The 21,391-nt window shown below is 42.7% G+C and overlaps 1 protein-coding gene across 7 annotated transcripts in view; it reads right to left on the bottom strand.

The window, feature by feature from the left end:
- Nucleotides 1-824: 824 nt before the first annotated feature.
- DPP8 (dipeptidyl peptidase 8) overlaps nt 825-21,391 on the bottom strand; it is a 43,291-nt gene continuing 22,724 nt past the window's right edge. For 4 of the 7 annotated variants that reach the window (XM_067555554.1, XM_067555557.1, XM_067555556.1 and 1 more), the window contains 11 exons: nt 20,592-20,751; nt 17,893-17,972; nt 15,105-15,257; nt 14,374-14,509; nt 12,529-12,674; nt 10,464-10,610; nt 9,350-9,502; nt 7,736-7,878; nt 6,905-7,016; nt 2,809-5,968; nt 825-1,479 (listed from right to left, as the gene is read on the bottom strand). In XM_067555554.1, the coding sequence (XP_067411655.1) occupies nt 5,846-5,968; nt 6,905-7,016; nt 7,736-7,878; nt 9,350-9,502; nt 10,464-10,610; nt 12,529-12,674; nt 14,374-14,509; nt 15,105-15,257; nt 17,893-17,972; nt 20,592-20,751 (1,353 nt within the window). In that variant the 3' untranslated portion in view covers nt 825-1,479; nt 2,809-5,845. Of the gene's footprint in view, nt 1,480-2,808; nt 5,969-6,904; nt 7,017-7,735; nt 7,879-9,349; nt 9,503-10,463; nt 10,611-12,528; nt 12,675-14,373; nt 14,510-15,104; nt 15,277-17,892; nt 17,973-20,591; nt 20,752-21,391 lie in introns of those variants that run through there. The other 3 variants (XM_067555555.1, XM_067555559.1, XM_067555561.1) reach the window with 3 other exon arrangements.

Raw genomic sequence — 21,391 nt, 5'->3', positions numbered from 1 at the left:
AGCCTTTCCTAAGGAAGGGAATGTTCTCCTCTGGCTGCACAGATCACATTTCACTCATTAGCCAAAACATCAAGGGAAGATCCCAGAAAGCTTGAACTATTTTGGCTAAGCCCAAGCGTGGTGTCAGCGCAAGAGCGAACGTGTCCTCTCAAGTCATGCACTTGCGAAGTGAAGGACTCAACCGTGCAGTATGTCTTTTCCCATCCCTGCTTTCTATGCCCTACAGCATCTGTCCCCAAACTCAAACCCCAGACATGCAGGTGCACTAGCCCGCAAATTACGATCATTGGCTGTCACGCCTGCAGATCAGAGTCTGCAGGATGCAATCACATACTTACAGATGCAAGACCAGAATCAGGCTCCAGCAAGTCTTTCTGTTGGCCTTCAGTGCCCATATTGGGTCAGAACCTGAGCTGCTGTAAATCAGGATCGTGTCACTGAGGCAATGGAACTGTGCCAGTTGACAACAGCTGTGGAACTGGCCCATTGTGTTTAACATGACTAAGGACGCACCTTACACTGTGCTGTAGCACCAACTGGTGGTTACCAAGGGCTGTTAACCACACAGAATCCATCGGCAGGGGAGCTGAATTCATTCCCTTTTGGTTCCAACAGAAAACACTTTGGCACGTGCTTTGATTATCTACAATCTTCCCATTTACATTGATTTACCTAGTCATAGAAGAGGATAGGAAAATCACGAGTATTTAATACATGCACATTTTACATTGCTGCCACTCCAGCGTGGAATCGGAGTGTGGGGATTTCATTATACTCTTAAATAAACTCCACTAAATCAAGAAAAAAGACAGTTAAAATAGAAAAACATTTAGTTCAATTTATTTAGCAGCATCTTTATTGCAACAAAAGGATTTGTAATAAAACGCAGCACAACTAATGTTTCCACTTGACATGATTAAAAGCCATGTAACTAGAAATGGGGGAAAACCCATAAACCTACTGGTGTGAGACATGCAATTTTGTTAATACAAGTCAATGCTTAAACAGCAGGCACTTCATGTTCTAAAATTAAACACCTGAACTTCTACTGTGCAGAACATCAAAGTAAAAACCACACGAAGCGCTGTCCTTTCAGAAGGGCGGCCCAAAGCACCCGAAGGATACAGTACTTGTATTTACAGGAGTCCGGTACTCAAGAAAACAGGCACGTCAAGGCAGGGTTCTAATGTGGCTGATTTCTCCTTCTCTCCCACTGTTATTGCCTTCTCAATATTCAGTGTCATGCTAGCAGCAAAACATACTGCTCTATACATGGAACGCACAGGTCAGAAAGAAACACACTCCCTTATTTTACTATTACAAGTGAAGTCTCAGGACCTTATTTGGCCAGTTAATGTCAGACCTGGATTCTTTGCTAGATGCAACACACCACACCACACATACACAGTTCGAAAGGGTTAAACCTTCAATGTGTCAGCCCGACGGGAAAATCTTCGATAACACGATTCCCAAATGCCCCTAGCAGTGGGGAAGACATTTTCCATTTTAGTATAATGAAGTTAATTGATTTTCAAAGCTTCACATGCTGATCTGAATTAATTGCTTCATTAATTAATATTGGTTAGTAAACTGAGTTTATAAAAATGAAGCAGTTCTAGGTAATTAGTAATATATATATTAATACAAATGACATATCTGGAAATGTGGAAAGAAAATCAGATTATTTGCCCCAATCTAAAATGTTCCCTGCCTTCATAACAACTCCCCCCCCCCCCCATTCTGTATTAAAAGGAAGATTTCCTGAAGTAATAGAAACCACCTCAAAACATTAAATCATAGAATCTGTCTCCACTGGAGCAAACAGAACATAATCCCAAACAATGAAAAGACAGAAAAGATAGTGCGTGGATACTGGCATCCACATAAACAACACTAGCCCCCCCTCAGTCTTCGAAACCCAGCCTTTAATAAATGCTCTATCATTTTGCAGCAAAAGTTAAATGTGTAATTTTATTAGTCACGAGATTGGGTGGTAAGATGCAGATACCTGCAGCCATAGGGAAGAGATTTACATTCAATGTGCACTTAGCGTCCAATCTTACTATCGTGTACCACTGGCTGTAGTGGCTGCTGCAGGGAATAGCCCCGTTGAACTCAATGGGTACGTCTACACAGGGATAAACAAAATGGTGGTTGGCCTGGCTCAACTCATGAGGCCCAGGCTGACAGTGCTAAAAATCTCTGTGTAGATGTTCGGGCTCAGGCGGGAGCCCAAGATTTGGGACTCTTGACCCTGAACATCTACGCAGCAATTTTTCAGCCACGGAACCCAAGCCAGAATCAGCTGATCAGGGCCATCCACAGGTTTTTTATCCCTGTGACGTATCCCTCCAGCCATCCCCAACTCGGGATATTTATTTTGTGAGGCGAAGTGGTGATCTCTCCTCCAGGGAATAGTCTGTTCTCATACTTTCTGCCAAGGGAGTTCACCAGCCTGCTTAAAGTTTAAAGTAACTTGACAATGTTTAAAATGAGACGTCCACAAACAAAAACAATTTAAAATAAATCCAAACGCAACACATCGTGCGCACAACTCTTCTTGGGTGAAAGTGCCATCTCCCCAATAAAGAGATACCATGGGATTTTGGAGTAGACAATTCCAATGGCCCACAGTGCTGCAGTAACACTACCATCATACGCTGTTACTGTAGTATAGGAAGACTGGCTTACATTGGTAACAGGTGCAGAGCTGCTGATCTTAACTGTGGCTTGTTCCATCAAGACCAATCAGGATATAATAGAACATTCTTATCTAGTGAGCAGTATCTCCAGCTTCAAGATACTCACACTTGGTATTTCACAAGGCAGTGCTCACTCCCTATGGACTTGATGGTGCCCCATAGGGAGCTCTTGACATCAACAGGAGTTTGGTCATTAACTTCAGTGGGAGCTGGATCAGACCCTAGAGGAGATACCTTTCATAATCTTTACATATGGCAAACATCATTTGTACAGAACCATGAAATACTGATAGTAAATCCTTCCAGCATTTTCAGAAAGAAAGAGAACATTGACTTTTAAAGTGCCTGATAGCTATAAAGGAAACTACTTTTGTAGGAAAGAAATACATAAATTATGTTGCAAAATACAGTACATACCATACTTGGTACTTTAATAGCTTTCTGAGATATAGATATATTTAAAATAAAGAGAGAATGCATTATTAAAAAGTTACATGTAATCAATTTTATCATGTTCAGTGCTAAATCAAAATCTAGACTGGATGACCAAATCCCAGTTAGCTCCTCCTTCGCTGTCAGCACTGCTCCATGGAGGCCGTTTTGTACAAAAGAATATATTTCTACTTCAAAATTATATGTATTTGTATTAGAGAAATAATCTCGAGAAAAGGAACAAAAACACCCAAAGGCAAGTTAACTTAACATTGAACAAAATATAAACAACCTTGGAAAATGTGATATCATCCATGTGTAATTTTATACATATACATAGATATGGACAGGTGCAGGTACAGCTACACGTCAACAAAAGAACCTGCGGTGCAAGTCTGAGAGTCCAAAGCCTGAATGTCCACACTGCTATTTTTAACTTGCAGTGTGAGCCTGGATCACTTCACCTGGGCTCTGAGACTTGCTTCCCTGGGTTTTCTTTTGCTGTGTAGGCAAACCCAGAGATATGTGTATATATAATACAGCATAAATACGTAAAAAACCAGGTGGGATCCCATAGTAACAAATCTGTAGTTTTTATACTAACTGCACGTTGCTATTCTTCAAGTTTATCAGTGTACCATGTTGGCTGTAAATACTAACTACAGCACATGCCATACGGCTGCTGAGAACTCTGGCTTTTTCTGAAGGGAATTCACTTTCGTTATAAGTAGTTATTGTTTGGTGCAGAGAAGACAATGTAGGTACTGGGCGGGCTCCTTCCTTCCCCCAGTCTCCCAAAAATAAAAACCTATAAGCCTATTTTCCACATGCTGTCATTGTAAATTACAGGACTTTAATTGTCATCAGTCCAATTCAGAACAACCGTGTGTTATCTGGAAGAAAAAATGGCATATGCTTACAGGAAGTGTGTTTGCTTTGACTGCCTTTAGCATAAGCCAATGGACCTGATTCTGCTGTCTATTACAGCCAAGTGATTTCACTGAATACAGTGGAGTTCTTTCCAATTAATACCAGTGTCACTGACATCAAGGTCAGGGCTATTGTTTTACATGGCAGCGTTCTAGGGGCTCCTGATCATTCCAGACGTCTACAAAAGTTACTAAAGTAAATTCCTACAATATTTGGGGTATTTCAAGTATGAACACAAGACACAGGGAGTCCAGATTTCAAAAGATGAAAAGAGAATCATGCTCTGCTTCTCTCTCTGTAGCATCAAAATAGAAGGGAAAAAGTTCTCAGGGTTTTAAAAGAAAGTAACTACAAATAATGGGAAGTTAACACAGATACCCTAAGCAGAATTTTCTGATTTTAAAGAGATAATTTTACTATGGATTTCTATTTTAAACAATATTTTGAAAGTTAAGTGTTTTCAAACATTTAATGTTTTTCAGCCAAGTCCGTATCACTGTTAAAACCACACTAGAAAAAAAAAATCATGCTTTAATGTGATTTTATATTGCAGAATGCTACCTTCTAGAAGCATTATCTTAAGCAACACAGATGGGTTTCTCTCGGAGGACAGCACATAACCATGCTACACAACAGTGCTAGAGATGACCCAAGAGTGGTAGAGTCTATATATATATGGGAGCAGGGTGACTAGGACATTAAACTTTCTCAACACTGATCTGAGAATAATGCTAGAATAATGACAACAAGAAATTTAATAAAATACAATGTAGTGTTGATAGGCACCCATCTCACCAAATCCCCAGTGGACACTTGCATTTCAGTGTTGGAATTTTAAAATCTCAGTGGGGGAATCATTTTTACACCCACCTGCAGAGATAGGAAAGGATTCTGAAAACAGCTTCAAAATGCACATTGGGAGAAAGTCCATGGGAACAGGCTACATTTTTAAAATACGAGAAATATGTAAAGTTTCAGTTGTTTGGTTTAAAACTAGTTTGATACTCAGCATAAAAGGTTAACTCTGCCCATGTTACTGTAAAATACATTTTTCACCTCCCTGTGTGAAATCGGGTAAACCAGTTTATCACATAAAAGAAAAAAGCAGCAAGATTTGCATTACACAGAGATGAGCTCACTGAAAAAACTGGCCTGATCGAAGTTAAAACCAAATTTTAACTTCTTCAGGAGGCAGCTGAAAGTGTTTCTTTTTAAAAATAATTATCCCCAACATCTGGTTATAGAATGTGTCTAAATGCGACTAGTTCCTAACGAGACAGACATCCTTTGCATGAAGCATAAACTATTAAATTACATTTTTTAAATGATATCGAAGTTGTAACCATCCAGACAGATGTTTGCCATGACATGAGTGAATCATCCAATATTACCTTGTTGTAAGAAACTGAGAAACAGACTGTAAAAAAAAATACATCAATTAGACTCATACAGCTTAATGTTTTTAGACGGTGAAGACATGGTGCTGTGGAAATGTGTTACTGAAGTTTCAGCTCCTTCCAAAAGAATACGCATGGTACTGCTGTGTACCACAGACATTTGATTTTATTTCTATTTTAAAATGATTACGCCATTGTACTGTAGTTTTCTTGTATGGCACCAAGTTTATGTTAAAAAAAGTGTCTGTGTGTGTGTGTGTGTTCGTGTGTGCGCACGCATACGTGGCAGGCACCAAAATGCAATATTCTTTTCTATTTTCTCTAACGATAAATTTCCTCGTTTGGTTAAGCAGCCAATGTATCAGAGTTCCACAGAGGTCATAATTACATTGCCTTCAATGCAGCAATGTGAGAACCAAGATTCTCTTGCAGATAATGCAGTAGATGGAGTTCATAATGTTCTCCAGACTCAGGGACCCTTATACTGTGTCTCTCCTGAGGGTAAATCTAAAATATAAAATAAAGAGTCATGAACACATGCACCCACAACTGGCTAACAGCAGCACTGAAAGCAGCTACCCAACACAGGTTAATGATATGCAAGTAGCTGTAGAAGAAATTAGAGAAGAAAGTTTGATTCAGAGACAGGGGTTCTCAGCCCTTTCCACACCCTGATCTCTGCGCTTCAATAGAAAGAAAGGAAAGAAAGAAAGAAGGGATTTGGCACCCTTCTCCCAAGCAGCAATAAAGGAAAGGGGGAGGGGGAATGCAGCCCAAGATGTAAAGAACCCCATTTGCAGGGAAACGATTAGTCTCTGCAGTAAAATGCTGCATCAATATATGACTTGAACATTTTTTCTTGCAGTAAAAAAATACCAAATAAAATTGTCCCCACGTCTCTTTGACGGAAGGGTGAAGGGGAAAGAGGGACCAGCTAGAAGCAGGTCGGTGCTGGCTATGTGTCTGGATATAGCGCAGGGCGACAGGCTGGACGGGCTAGCAGCACGGTTTGGGAATGCCAATGTTTTCTTCTTGACACAGGGATTGAAACCCCCCCAATCCCAGCACTCAGAGGAGAAGTTTCCCTTTTACAATATTCTTATTTCCCGTTAGCACATAACTTGGTGAGAAGAAACCTACAACTATTTCCTGCCTCTTCAAAAACTAAAGAAAGTGTAAACATTAACCAGTCCAAATGGCTAACCCAAATTTTAAAAACTCTTCATCGGCCATCCTGATATTAATTTTGAGTCGGATGTGGAAATGACATTCAGATTTTAGAGTAGGCTCTTAATCCCCCAGTCTTGTCATTAGATGTTTATGATCCACAACAGATTAAGTACACTCTGCGTGTTCCGTTTTGGGTTTCCTCAGCCCTACCATAAACCCAAGCAGACCTATACCATTTCATAACCAGGTTCTCACATTTTAGAAGCCCCTTACCTGTAAATCATATGGTTTTCCAGCCCTCACTAAAAAACTCAGCAATATACTTGTGTGCGCAAAGTGAACATTCTCATCCAAGAAACCATGTAGCAGCAGCAAACGGTGTGGCCTGGGAAAGGCAAGAGACAAACATTTAGACTGCTTCCTTGAAGCTTCCAGTCATTCTGCAAACTGAGAGAGTCCCTTGCAGAAATATTAACCATCAAAACACTCGCCTTTTAGTTTAAGCATTGCAAAAACAAATGGTCCAATCCTGCAGACTGCTTTCAGGAAGGACTACCACTGGTTTCAAATGCCATGCTCTCCTTCCCTGGGAGTTTTTTGCATATACAAATCAGAACTGGGCTTTATATTTGCATATTTACTTTCATTTCCCCAGAAATATTTTTTAGATAAGGTGCTAAGATTGGTTTGTATGTGCTCAAATCGCCATTGGACACTAATTCTTTAGCAAGACATATCAACATTGCATTACACTCACACTCTCACACACACACACTCACACACACCATCTGGGAGAATATTTTTATCAAAAATAATTTTTTGCCTAGTACAATGGAGTTCAGACTAAGGAGCTAATTACATAATTGAAGTTATATCTGCCATTTCTTTATGCATAAGATATATTCTTTGATTACAGCTAGTATAAAAGGGATTACTTGGGATGGTCCATAATTATGCAAATGTTCATTCAAGTTTATTAAGTGGTGTTTTAATACTGGCATTTACAATGTCAGCATTTAATTGCCAAGAATCAGGAGATAAAAAGGTGGGTGTGGGTTTGAATGTCACTGGTGGAGGGTGGAGGAGAGAGAGGACTGAACTTACTCCGAAGGAAACTTCTCCGCTTGCATGGCCACTGATCCTAGATAATATCCCTGCTCATTGTGATCAGGGTGTCCCATGTACCGCTCTGTGTAGCCCGTGTCATAGAATATCCACAGTGTGACTGGTGCTCCAGCAATGGCAACCTGCAAGTTCCAACAGGATCAGCGTCATAAGAAAAGAAAGGGATACAAGGCAGCACATCCTTCCTGACAACATTTAACTGCAATCGCCCAAAGCAGACACTTCACACGCACGCATATTTACCGTGAACACTGGGGAAAAAAAAAAAAGATGCAACAATAAAGCTTGCTCTGAAAGGCACTGGCAATAAGGTAACCAATCAAAAATAAAAAGCAATGGTAATTAGCCAGCACAAAGCGACAAAGCATCTTCCCTCTCACAAACACAGGGCCAAGGCCTCCACTTGTCTAACTCACCGTGGCTCCACTGAAATGCAAGGTGCCACAACCATTTACACCAGCTAAGGATCCGATGCCAAAAGCCTCTCTTTCGCTTGGTCTACACACACAGAGGTTTTACCACCATAGCTATGTCAGCTGGGGGGACTGATTTTTCACTAATGTTTTCACTGTGCTTATAACCAGTTCCCCAAACCAGCATAAGCTATACCCAGATAAGTACTTTTATACCTATACAACTGCATCCACATTTTAAAGATCTTCCAAGCCTGCTTTACACATTGCAATGAAGCAAGAGGAGCCACAAAGAACAAAATTCATACTGTTAGTTTGAGATGAAAATAAATAATTATAATAGTACATTGCACTTCTTTAGCACCTTTCATCCACAAACATCTAATGCCTTGTCTAGACACAGAAGTATCACTTTAACGATACCAGTATAGTTAAAGTGTATAATGTCCCTAGGGTGGACACAGTTATTCCAGTATAAAGGTGCTTTACACTAGCTAATCCTGTATGGGAAGGGGAATAACTGGCTGTACCAGTATAAATGGGTCCACGCTGTGCGATGTAGCAATATAACTATAGCTGTTAAAAAAAAAATCACACCCCAACCAACAGTTATACAGACACAAAATCTATGTACAGACAAAACTTTCGTGCTTTGCAAACACCAACTGATATTCACAATATGCCTATGATGTAGGAACATACCACATACCATCCCCATTTTACAAATAGTGAAACTATGTGACTTATTCAAGATCATACCCAGAGTCATATCTGTTTACTGCAATATGTCCTGAAACTTAGATTTAAAATATACTGTACCTTGAATTCGCAAGCAATAATTTTATAACAGTGAATATTCTTTCAGTTCTCTTGTCTACATTAAAAAAAAAATCCAAGTACAAGAGCTTGAAGTCAAATATTTTCAGGCACACACCAGGCAGAAGTGTACTTTGCAAATGGAAATGTATTTTGTGGTAACTTTGTTATATCCCATACCCCTCCACTGTTTGTATCTTGGGATGAAATAAAAACCAGACTATTTTGCACATGCATAGCACTCACTATTTACAGTTCACAAGTCTTTGTATCTGCACACACACACAGGGGACACGGAGATATAGTTTGATTACGAAACATCCTTCCAGCAACACAGAAATAAACCCACAATGCATTAACGTACCCTGAAGAGATCTGACCTCTGCATTAATGCCATAAGAGACAGGTATCCTCCATAGGACCAGCCATGAATGCCAACTCGGTCTAAATCAATAAAGTCATACTGGGACGCTAAATACTGCAGCCCTTCCACTTGGTCGTCAATTTCTATTTGACCCTATAAGATAAAAAAAATTTTTTTTTGTTAGTTCTTGACAAAAGTAAGATTCTTAGAGTTTCCAAAAAACCCAACAGCTTTGCATATTATGATTTATTATTTCTATTGCAGTACGACCTAGGAGCCCCATTCCAGGACCAGGAGCCTGTTGCGCTAGGTATTGTACAAACAGAACAAAAGGATGGCCCCTTCCCCAGACTGCTCACACATTAAGGACATGTAAGTACACATTACGTCCACCCGGCTCAGCTTCCTCATGGGAAATGCTTATAGGTGTGGCATTCTAGTCTGTGGTGTTCTTGTTTGGGACTTTCTTAACCTGAGAGACAAATTCCTCTATGATATCTAGAGCCAGATCCTGGCTCTGCACATCAAACTTGCATAACTGCCCCCCCCGCCCCGTACCCCCAAAACAGGTGCACATCAACCCTGCAAAGCAATACAAAGATGGCACTTCCTTCCCCTCCATTGCCTGGGGCTGAGCAGATTTCTTCTACAAACAGGACCCTAGGAATTGCCATGCCCCCTAGAGCAGTGATCCCTGGTCTGTCTGAAGGTAGCCCACTGCTGAGTGGCCAGCATGAGAGGGTTCAGAAACCCTACAGTGGAAAGTTAAGAACTAATTTGCCCATGTCAGAGGTTGGTTTATACCTTGAAGCGGATGCGTTTATATCCCTTATATTTTATATCCTCTCGTTATCCATTTTCCCACCCAGTTCCATACTGGTTGGATGTATCCACCCGCCACAAGCCCAGGGAGTGGAACGTGTGACAGTTTTGTGTAAGAAGCACTGGAATCACTGCGAGAGCATTAAGGCAAGCTAGCCATTCAGCGTTCTTCTGCAGGAGTACACACCAAATCTCATTCCCGCCTGGCTACCCGTCTGAAAGCCAAGAAGCTCAGAACAACCTGTAGTGCTCAGAACCACATTCGAATGCTGGCATATATCCCACCACTTACCATTTTGTATTTAAAGGCGCCTTCGAACTTAAGGCCTCGGTGGCAGGACCCCCGGTTGTCAATTACAACAACTACATAACCCAGGGAGGCCAGCGTGTTCAAGCGAAAATACTTGACTCCTTTAAACCGATTGTTCACCAGCTGCACCTGGAGAAAGACCAATGGAAATATTAAGAGCCACAGACAGACTGACCACTGGAAATAAGTGCATGGGAATGCAAGCTACAGAACTGACAGCTCATCTCTTAGTCCGATTCAGGATTGATAACGCCTCCCATGTCTCAGCTCAAGTCACCCACAGACTGAATTCACCCCCTCATTGTGGGTGCTGCTACAAAGCAAGGTCCCCCATCCTCTTACCTCACTTTAGGCACGTGAGTAGTTGTACTTGTGACACACTGTACCTAAAAATAGCACCCTGGAACCCGCATTTTCACCACTGTAATATGATTATGATATGTTTTGTACAAAGTATACCTTGTGAGGTATCATTTGAGAAGTCATGATCTGTTGAATATCACTAGCCCGTTGAACTGTGTGTGTTACCGCAGTATCTGAAGTTACGAAGTTTTGCTGTGTGTGTGTTACTGAAATACGCTGAGTTTGGGAGACGCCCACGGCTGGCCTTCCCGTGGCAACGAAGGAGCAACTAACACCCCCAAGACAGATTTACATTAGGCCTAGTCAGCCATGTGTTGATGGCCCTCTCCCGAAACACATAGATAATGGAGGCCCAGTGTCTCTGCAGGGTACCTAGAACATGTGACCCCTGATTCCATGTCTGAGACAGTACCTTTCCATACACATGGAGTGGGGGGTATAAATTGGAGCCTGTGACATCAGCCCAGGGCCTCTCTCGTCCCCCATCTCAACACTTGGGAAGATCATTTGGAAGACAAAGACTTTGACCCAAGGAGACTGGTCCCTCCCAGGCCGAGAAGAAAATTCAGCCAGTGTATTAAGAACTGTAAACTGCCTGCAACCGTCAGTGGGGTGATAAAAGCTGTTTGATTCAAATCTTGCTTAGTCTGATATAGTTTAGAATTTTATCTTTATTTCTTATATAACCAACTTTGACCTCTGTGCCTAACACTTAGAATCACTCAATATCTATCTTTCTGGAGTCAATAAACTTATTTTGATGTTTTATCTTTACCAGTGAGTTTGTCTACAGTGCTTGGGGAATCTGCTCAGATTACAAAGGCTGGTGCATGTCCACTACTCTTTGACGAAGTGGAGAACTAATTAATGAGCTGGCATTGTTCAAGAATAGATCCTGAGCAGTGTAAGACGACTGACATCACTGGGATGCGGGACTGGGGGGAATGGCTGGAGTCTCCAGGTGTATGGTTCATGAGTGGCTTAGAGAGCATGCATGCAACTCAGCTGGGATTGTGTCGCCACATGCTGGCTGCTGAGTGATCACAGCACCTGGAGGGATTTGCTGCTTTTCACTAGCATGGCACTGTGAGAGACAGCCCAGGCTGAAGAGTTTAAGGAACTTAATGTCCCACAGTCTAGGTTGTACCCCGGGGATGTCACAGGACTGAGATCCCCTTTGCAAGGTCAGGGCCCAAGCGGTTCTCCTCCTTTAGCCCATCTAGCATCTCCCCCTGGAGAGTCACTGACCATGTTCAATACTGTGCGGCAACCTTCTGAAATTCTACTCACCCCCCTCACCCGAGGAGAGTATTTCCCTGCTCCCCCATACGTGAAATATTGGGTTTTCCAGGACCCAGGTGAATCATTTTGTGCCTGGGATGATCAATCCTCATGGCGATTTTGCAAAGCAGCTGTCCCACATTAGTTTAATTCCTCCAACCATACTGCCTTGCAGATGCTGTGTGTTTCTCTGCGATCAATCAAATGAAGTTACAGGAAGTGCTTTAAATCTGTTTCATGGTGACTCAGGGTACCTTAGCAAAGCAGCTTAAAAAAAAACCCAACAGGAAGAGAGAGATACAGCCCCACCACTCCTCCACCCCAGTTCCCAGCTCAGGAACAGCAAGTACAGGAGACAAAAATTCACAGGTATTTCTATCAGCCTCTGTTCCACTGCACTCACCTGAGGTCCTCCGTATATGAAGAGCACAGTGGGGTATTTCTTCCCAGGCTGTAGGTGGTGCGGCTTGTACAACATCCCATACAGCGTAAAGCCCGAGGAACTCTCAAAAGAGAAGATTTCCGGGGGAACATAGTCAGGAAAAGGACCTGCGGGCAGGCAAGAAGAGATGGGCCCATTTTAACAAGGACCTGCTGCAGAGTGGGAGCTCACGGCCCTTCCCACGCTACAGATGATGCCATGCTGAGAATAACAGCATGAGGTCGGGTTGCTGTCATGTGTCTTAAGGCTAGAAAGACATTGTCATCTGGTTTGACCTCCAGTATAACACAGGCCATAGGATTTCCCTGAATTCATTCTTCTTTGAACTACAGCGCATCTGTTAGAAAAACATCTAATCTGGATATTAAACTTGCCAGTTATGAAGACTTCACCGCAACCCTCGATAAGTTGTTGCGGGGGTTATTTACCCTCATTGTTAAAGATTTGCCCCTTATTTCTGGTCTGAATTGTCTAGCTTCAATTTCCTGCCATTTGTTCTCGCTAAACCTTTGCTAGATTGAAGAGCCCATTATCAAAGTTTTGTGCCTCATATAGGTAGTTGTTTCTGGCGTAGTTCTAATGCAATTTCTTCCATCTCCCCCATCTCCCTAGAACTGTGTTAAAAAGTCACTTAGCGGGAACTGGCACCAGAGGAAGGAGAGGGAGGTGTTTAGTTTGGTCTATAGCACACTTAGTACTGAAGTGTCTGCACCACACAGGTCAGATGCAGGTCCAAACCCACCCAGAGTTCAGGGATGTTTGGATCTGTGCAGTTTCATTAGGCCCATTACTAGCTAGTATGGTTCTCATTCACAGAAAAAGTTCTGAGTCAGGGATACAGTACTAGATGAATTCTGAGAAGGTTTCAACCCCAGCACGGCCAGGGGAGGACGCTCCAACTCTTTGTGGATCATCGTAGAGTACGCCTACACTACCCTCACAAAATGCACTCACCACTTGAGCTGACTTACTTGACCTAGCTCTAAACTGGCTAGCTCAGATCCCAGAACAGCGATGCTGCAGCTGGACAAGACACCCTTAACTGAGCTGAAAATCTTCAAGAAAGAAACAAAATAAGCACAATTTTTCTGCAGGGGAGAGTGGGGTATTATTGGAATCGCCTGCTTCTAAAATACATCTAAGATGATTATGAAACAGAGAAAACATCCTGTGTTACCAAAACAAAACAAAAACATTATGCATTCATCCCATAGTTCCTATGAACAAGTCATTTTAATTCAGATTGTAAATGGCACAGTGTAGCTGTTGTTCTGCCCTGGGCAGTTTCCTACAGTTACCTTGGCTAAGGAATGCTGATGAGGAGTACTAGAGGCGTAATCTGTGCATCTGAATCAGAACTGAGACTCCCCATCCTGCACGCAGGTGGCTGGTACAGAAGCAGCAGCTCGATGAAAGAAATCATCTTCTGACCAAAGTACAGCACATTGAGCCAAATCTGACTCTGTTACATCAGTGTACGATAATAGTCACTCCGTTAGTCTCTCGGCCCAGCTCTGGATGTACAGTAGTGTAACAGAGCAGATTTTAACTCATTGCCTAAATGCCACTTGGCCATGAAGATTGTTAACCAGCCCAGAAACTAAATACGCACATCATTATCTGCAACAAGCCGCCGCCCCCTGCCGCCCCCTCAACACACACACACACACACACACACACACACACACACACACACACACACACACACACACAGAGAGAGTACTGATACTAAAATAAACATGTCCTAGGAGTCTTTTGTTTGGGAATCCTTGAGGCAGAACTGCAAAGAACAGCCACAGTGTTTACCTGCTGAATCTAGAATCGTGGCCCAGAATTCCTTTGTTCTATGAGCAACATCATCTTCAGAAGCAGCCAGCCTGTACAGCGACACGCAATGCGGGTTCTTCTGGTTACTGAATTTACTGATGAACATGTCACAGTCCTACAAAGAGATGAAAATATTTTCTTGAACAACATAGTGAAGAAACACAAGCCCAGGGCTCCTTTACTTTCGCACTTAGAGCTCTCTGAAGAAGCTTGGATCAACTAAAAATTGGAAGTTTCAGCTTTTTGGAGAGAGTAGACAGACTGAGGAGCTGTAGTTTTGCTCAGTTACAGCCAGTGTAGTAGTCACGGAGATGTTAATATTCCAGGGTCAAGTTTTTTGCCAGACACTGAAAAATGCATCTGCAAAATTAGCAGTGGCATTAGTCTATGTCCACAAGTGGGCACTGACTCATGCCGTTATCCAGCGTGCACACACAAAGGTCAGGTTTCTCTGTTTGCTAATATATGCCCTTTCCAACGTATGCACCCAACGATTTTATAACAGATTTAAATAAGATGACGCCAGCTTCAATATATCTGAACACAGCTAGTGCAAGGTACACCAAAACCCAACAGGCCAAGCTGTTTCCTAAAGGAGGGTCCGACAGCAATACAGTCAATCAAGCCTATAAAAGGCCTTGAATGCTGTGGCCAGCTACCCCTTCCAGATAGCGGCACAAAACCAAAGGCTGATCCAGCAATACAGATACCTGACTAACGGAGCAGGCGTGGGAGTAACTACGGTCCGTCAGTCGCTTCACTTCTCTGGGATTCTCATAGCTAACGACGTACAGGTGATGTTCTAAAGGGGAATCCTTTGTGCCTTCAAAATACACCAGTTTCTTCTCTTCATCCACACGGATCTGCCAAAAAATCCAAACACTACCTCAATTTGTACCAGGCAAATCACTGACCTGTCCCCACAGTGATGCTCAGGACTCTGCACCCCGACTTCCCCAAGTGGTTGGTTAATTTAGAACCCAGCAATGGACAGAGCTAGTTCAAATGATCCCTTCCAATACACACAGCTTTGCATTGGTTAACACTAAATTTCATTTGCTACCTTGCTGCTTGGTTTCTCGGGTCTGTCAGGTCCCTCTGACCTTCCTTGGTTTTCTCTGGTCTTGATTATCATAAATAATTCAGTGTCACCTGTAAATTTCCCCAATTCACTCTTCACCCTTTCCCAGATTATTAATAAATATATTTTACAAACAGCAGCCCCAGCACAAAACGATGGGGGAACCTGTCTTTAAATCTTTTGCCATGGTGCAAACTGACTATTCATTCCTACTCTTTTTCTTTGTAACAGGAAACAATTTCTGATCCATGATGGTTCACCTCTCACCACATGACTACTTTGCTTCCTTAATAATCTCTTGGAAGGGCCTTTCTCAAAGGCCTTTTGAAAGTCTAAAGAACTGTCATCTGGTTCTCCCTGACACACTATTTTACTGACATGCTCAAAGAATTCTAGTAGAGGAGAACTGTTTTCTTTTACAGAAGCCACGCTGGTTAGACCATTAATCATTCTAATCCAGGTGTTCTGTAACTATTTTTAGTAATTACTTCAACCAATTCCCCTGGTGCTCAAGTAAAGCTGACTGGCCTGTAACACCCACAATTACACCATGTATCTTTTTCAAAGACAGGCCCGACATTTGCTACCTCCCAAGCCCTAGAGTACAGCTGCTGATTTTAATGAGAGGTTGCATATTTTTTCTTAGCAGGTCAGCCACCAATTGCAGCAAAAATGGTCTCCAAACTGAAATCACTGAGTTACCAAGATTGTTGTCCCTTACATAAACTGCAAATATTTCAGCTCTAATCAACTCATTTCAATGTACTCATTCTCATGGTTTATTTTTTTGGATAACAGAGAAAAACGGTCAGAGCTCAGTAACATAGACATCCCTCACTTGTATTCTTGAACATTTAAAAAAAGAAACGATTACAAAGTAGTGTGTATTTTATCCCAGCAGGAGGAATTCAATGCAAAACCTCAAAAACTGACTTAGAGACACGAATGCTGGGCCGGCCTGCATAAAAAGGAGAAAGAAAAGGCCAACACTGAAAAGAGAGCAGAGCTACCCAGGTTTGTGTTAATCCCTTTGAACAGAGTCAGGACAGCTGCTGGGTGCTGGGACTTCAGCCCTTCTATCCTTCTGCTCATGGGATGCTTGCAAATTCTCCTTCCATCTACCTGCAATGCTATTTCTCTCCCCCTTCCACATCCATCCATAGTTATGAAGCTTTTTACTAGACAGTGGCAAACTCTCGAGAAACAAAGAGCACAAAGGAAAGGAAACCACCATCTAGAGATGCGCCTCTGTGCTGCTCATCTCCATGACCGAAACCAGAGACCCAGGGCTGGAATGGCGAGTTAAACAAGGAGCTCAGAGGACAAACTACACCTTTGCTAACATTAAAAGCAAAGCAGCACTGGCTACTTTTGCTAATCAGTCTAACCAACCTACATAGCGCAGAGTCCTGAAATGCAGACAGAAATGGAACGCAGCCCCTGTGCTGGCTCTTTGCACAGGGGTGAGTTTAAACCAGAAGGAATACAGTTTGGCCGGGTTCCTCGATGCTGCCCCAAACCTGACCTGAGGGGAACACCCCATGTGTGAGAGAGGCTGGTTCAGTTCCCAGGGTCCACTCAAGTCCTTACATCTCTGCTGCATTACATATGTTTGCAATTCCCTGCTGTAGAACATGCAGTGTAACTGGATTTACGTGTTAATTTCCTGACGCCAGAGATCTGATTATGGGGGTGAAATTAAGGAGTTTGTGAATAGCACTTTTTATTCAGCAAACAGCATTGTCACAGCATGTGTCTGGACAACTGTAAGACCTCAGGCTATTTCCTCACTTCATTCCAGGTAGCTTTTCCTTTTCTCAGCCTCTCAGCAATCCTCCCCTTCACAGAGACAACAATACAGGCACTTCTATCCTTCCATGAAGGGTGGGAGGTGTGGCCTGGACACCAGGAGCAGAGCTACACGAGGAGTGTGCAGTTTGCACTTTCGTCCCATCTTCCGGAACCAAGTGTGTGACCTTTTCCGCACGTGACAGGCCATCCCCCCAGAGTGTTCCCAGAGTTATTTCCCATTTAGTGAAATGCTCTGGTATCAGACTCAATGCCAAGATCAAATTCACAGATTTTAAGGCCAAAAGGGATCATCGTGATCATCTAGCGCTGCGTCAGATCAGACAAACCATACAGCTCTGTATGGCTCTATACCACTCTGCCATTATATCTAGATCCTCACCACACCATGCCCTTGCAGTTCCTTAGACATGACTGGCTCCCCCTCTGGCAGAAGAGGCTAACTATATAGTTGGCAAGATAACAAAGAGGCCCATTAGGGACTCCAGGACCTAACTAATTTTGTTTGTTATCCAATCCAGAGTTAAACCCAGGCTATCACATAGGCCTGACAAAGTATCTTACAGATACAGACCTTCAGTCAAGAAAAGTAAAATAAAGGGACATACATTGGAACCATGTCTACCAAGCACTTCCCATTCTCCACTGGTAATTGCTAATTCCTCTCTGATGGGACACTTGAAGTCACCTATAAACAAGACACACACAGTTAGAGATTTTATATTTTTCATCACAACAAAGTCTCACAAATAGAACTTCGTCTTTCAGACTTTGCTTGATTTAACCTGCTCACAAACTCGGGTTGGGAAAGACTCACTCTCCTCCCAACTCTCCAGCCCAGTGTTACACAGCTGGCCGGAGTGGACCAGGGAGAGGAGGACAGATCACTGACATTCTGGAAAAAATAATGTCAAAGAATTCTCATTCAACAGTTTCCCCCATCTCGTTCTGCAACCTTCAGTGTTTCCCTTTCCTACCACACTTGCACAAAATGGCAGGCTCTGCACTGAAATACGTGAAATGTGATTTATGGAGTTTGTACGGTTAAGATGTCAAAAGGATTTTGCTGGGGAAAAACAGAACCATTTTTTATCAGGTCGGCTCACTTTCACTCAAAATGAAGTTCTATTTTGAGTGAAGCTGCAAAGTTGAAGGATTTTGCAAAAATCAAATCGAAGAGTAAAGCTCTGTAATGTCACAGTTTTCAAACTTCCCCAAGAACATTACACACAGCTTTATGTTAAAAGGAGATCTTGCCTTCCTCAGAAGCAACAGCTATTTACCAGTGTCAGAAGTAGGAAGTCAGTCTAGGCAGACCAACGCCACTAGACAAGTTACTAGGTTTTTAGCACTATAGTAATAATGAATTTAATTTCAAAAGAGGATTTTACCTTCTGAAAAAAATCAACTGCGTGACACCAGGACGCTGTAACTAGTAAACTTAGATACATCCTTCTTTAGCATGCAGGTCTAAGCATGCTGTCCTCACATAGCAAATAGATTAATAGTATCCTCTGCTTCCAGGCAGGGACTGCAATATAGGAGTTTAATTGGCAAGAAGTGCAAGGGTTCTGAACGTAATTGTACTGTACCTGACTGGGGCCAAAGTTTGACCTAACTGTACAAGTAACTTTATTTTATTTAAACTGAATGTTCCTGTCTTTCCATTTGCAGCAGCTGCCAGTATTTTTCTTCTGCTAATTTATGTGCTGTAAGAACAGCCATAGGGGTCAGACCAATGGACCATCAAGCCCAGGATCCTATCTTCTGACAGTGGCTGGTGCCAGATGCTTCAGAGGGAATGAACAGAACAAGGCAGTTATTGAGCGATCCATCCCATTGTCTGTCACAGCATTTGGCAGACAGAGCCTACAGCACACCAGGAGCATCTTGGCTAATAGCCACCGATGGACCTGTCCTCCATGATTTTATCTAATTCTTTTTTCAACCCAGTTATGCTTTAGGCCTTCATGACATCACCTGGCAACGAGTCTCATAGGTTGACTGTGCATTGTGTAAAGACATATTTCCTTTTGTTTGTTCTACACCTGCTGCCTATTAATTTCATCGTGTGACCACTGGTTCTTGTGTTATGTGAAGGGGTAAATAACACTTCCCTATTCACTTTCTCCACACCAGTCTGATTTTATAGACCTCTAGCATATCCCCCCTTAGTTGTCTCTTTTCCAAGCTGAACAGTCCCAGTCTTTTAATTTTTTCCTCATATGGGAGCTGTTCCATCCCCCTAATTGTTTTAGTTGCCCTTCTCTGTACTTTTTCCAATTCTAATATGCCGTTTTTGAGATGGGGCGACAAGCACTGCACACCAGCACTGCAGATGTGGGCGCACCATGGATTTATATAGTGGCATTACGGTATTTTCTATCCCTTTCCTAATGGTTCCTAACATTCGGTTAGCGTCTGTCCATGCAGCAGCCTCACAGATGCCTGCAAGAACATGCATAGTGCTGTGAATAGTCGTCGTTCGGGCCAGCACGTTGTGCATAGTGGTGTGGTCTTCATTTCCTTCCCCACTCTAAGAACAGGCCAAATTCTGGCTCCAATCAGGGTATTCAAAATATTTCTAAGCAAGAAACCCAAGGCATATCTTGATAAGAGCGTGGACAGCATGCACTCTTTCATTTAAATCTCTATATTGCAATTTGTGCCAAGAGACAGAGAGGAGACTGTTGTTATTTTTACACATTACACGTCAACCGTCCACATTCAGCACTGTGCACCAAAGCGCTTTACTACTTGGAGAACCCAGATTTCACATTTTCTTTCTCAGAAGGTAAAATCCCCTTTTGACATGAACCACATTACTGATAGACTGGTTAATCTGCAAGACCCAGAAAGCACGTTAATGGGCCAGTCATTTGTCTTGAGCATGAAAAGCCAATCAAGCACTTTTCTCAGTTATGGCTGGGATGTGGGCATTTAACTCCCATTTGTACCTCTGAAAAATCTCCCCCTTCATTAATGAAAAAGAACCATGATTAAAACTGAATCCGTTTACGCACAGAATATAGAAGTATCTGTGCCATCCATCCTTCCTCCTGTTACAAGCACACGTGCAACACTGAGCAAGTGAGTAGACCTAGTGATGTCAAGGAGACTAGTGCTATGTAAAAGCTAGGTAGTATTATGATTATGAAGTACATGATTCAATGCTTTGCTGGATGGGGGCCAGTCTCCACTGGGGAAGGAGGAAGAGATCTTTCCTGTCCTCTGGAAGAGGCTGCAGTTACTTCACCCATATTCAGTGGCAAATGCCCAATTGAAGAGAAACAGCGGTGTTTCTTACTTGGCGCAGGGAGGCCTCCACATGATCGTTTGTATCTGCTCTCCTTCAAAACGGAGGTGATTTTGTACAGGTGCCGGAATCCCGTCGGACATTCAGAGGCGAAAATAAACTCTATCTCGTCTTGGTGGGTTTGAGGGAAAACATGGAAAATATCATGGATCTGCCAAAACAAAGTGATTTGTTTATGGCTATCAATAGGAAATGGACACAATGGAGTTCCTGTGCAACTCTTATTGCTCACTGACCCAGCACAGACAAGTGCAGAAGATGCATGTTATACCATAGTTCACCTCACTTCATTCTAGGGACCACTCCAGGAGAGAAAGATCCTCTCTGGGGCCTAACCCCACACATTTGTTCAAGAGGTCTCATTCTGGAAAGCAGATGGAAGGGCTCCATACACCACCTACAACCCACAGACCATTATTTGAGAACCACTCTTGCAATGGATCAGCCTGCAGATTATGATGTACATTAGCCACATGGGCTACGCAAGCCCAGCCATAGTCTTCACTCACTGTCTTGCTTTCTACCGTCAGCATCCCACTCCTTTCGTGCCAGCCCACAGAGAAAACCCTACCAAGTTCTTTCTCTCCTGCAGTCCCTTGCTCAGCTCTGGAGGCAGATGTAGGGCTCTGCAGGGGAAGACAGGCAGCTTATGACAAAATGCTAGCTGCAGAGAAGTTCCATATTCAATGGCCTCTTATTTCAGAAGTCTGCAATGCAGACCCTGAAAGGGAAGGGTTATTTCAGAGCAAAAAGCTGATCTGGTGTTAATCACCTTCTGCTTGCCATCTGGG

Source organism: Emydura macquarii, unplaced genomic scaffold, assembly GCF_026122565.2.
Source record: "Emydura macquarii macquarii isolate MOO-44397 ecotype Brisbane River unplaced genomic scaffold, CSIRO-AGI_Emac_v2 contig_1644, whole genome shotgun sequence".
Lineage (NCBI taxonomy): Eukaryota > Metazoa > Chordata > Testudines > Chelidae > Emydura > Emydura macquarii.
Note: the sequence above shows the minus strand (reverse complement) of the source record. Positions and strands in the feature narration are given on the sequence as shown.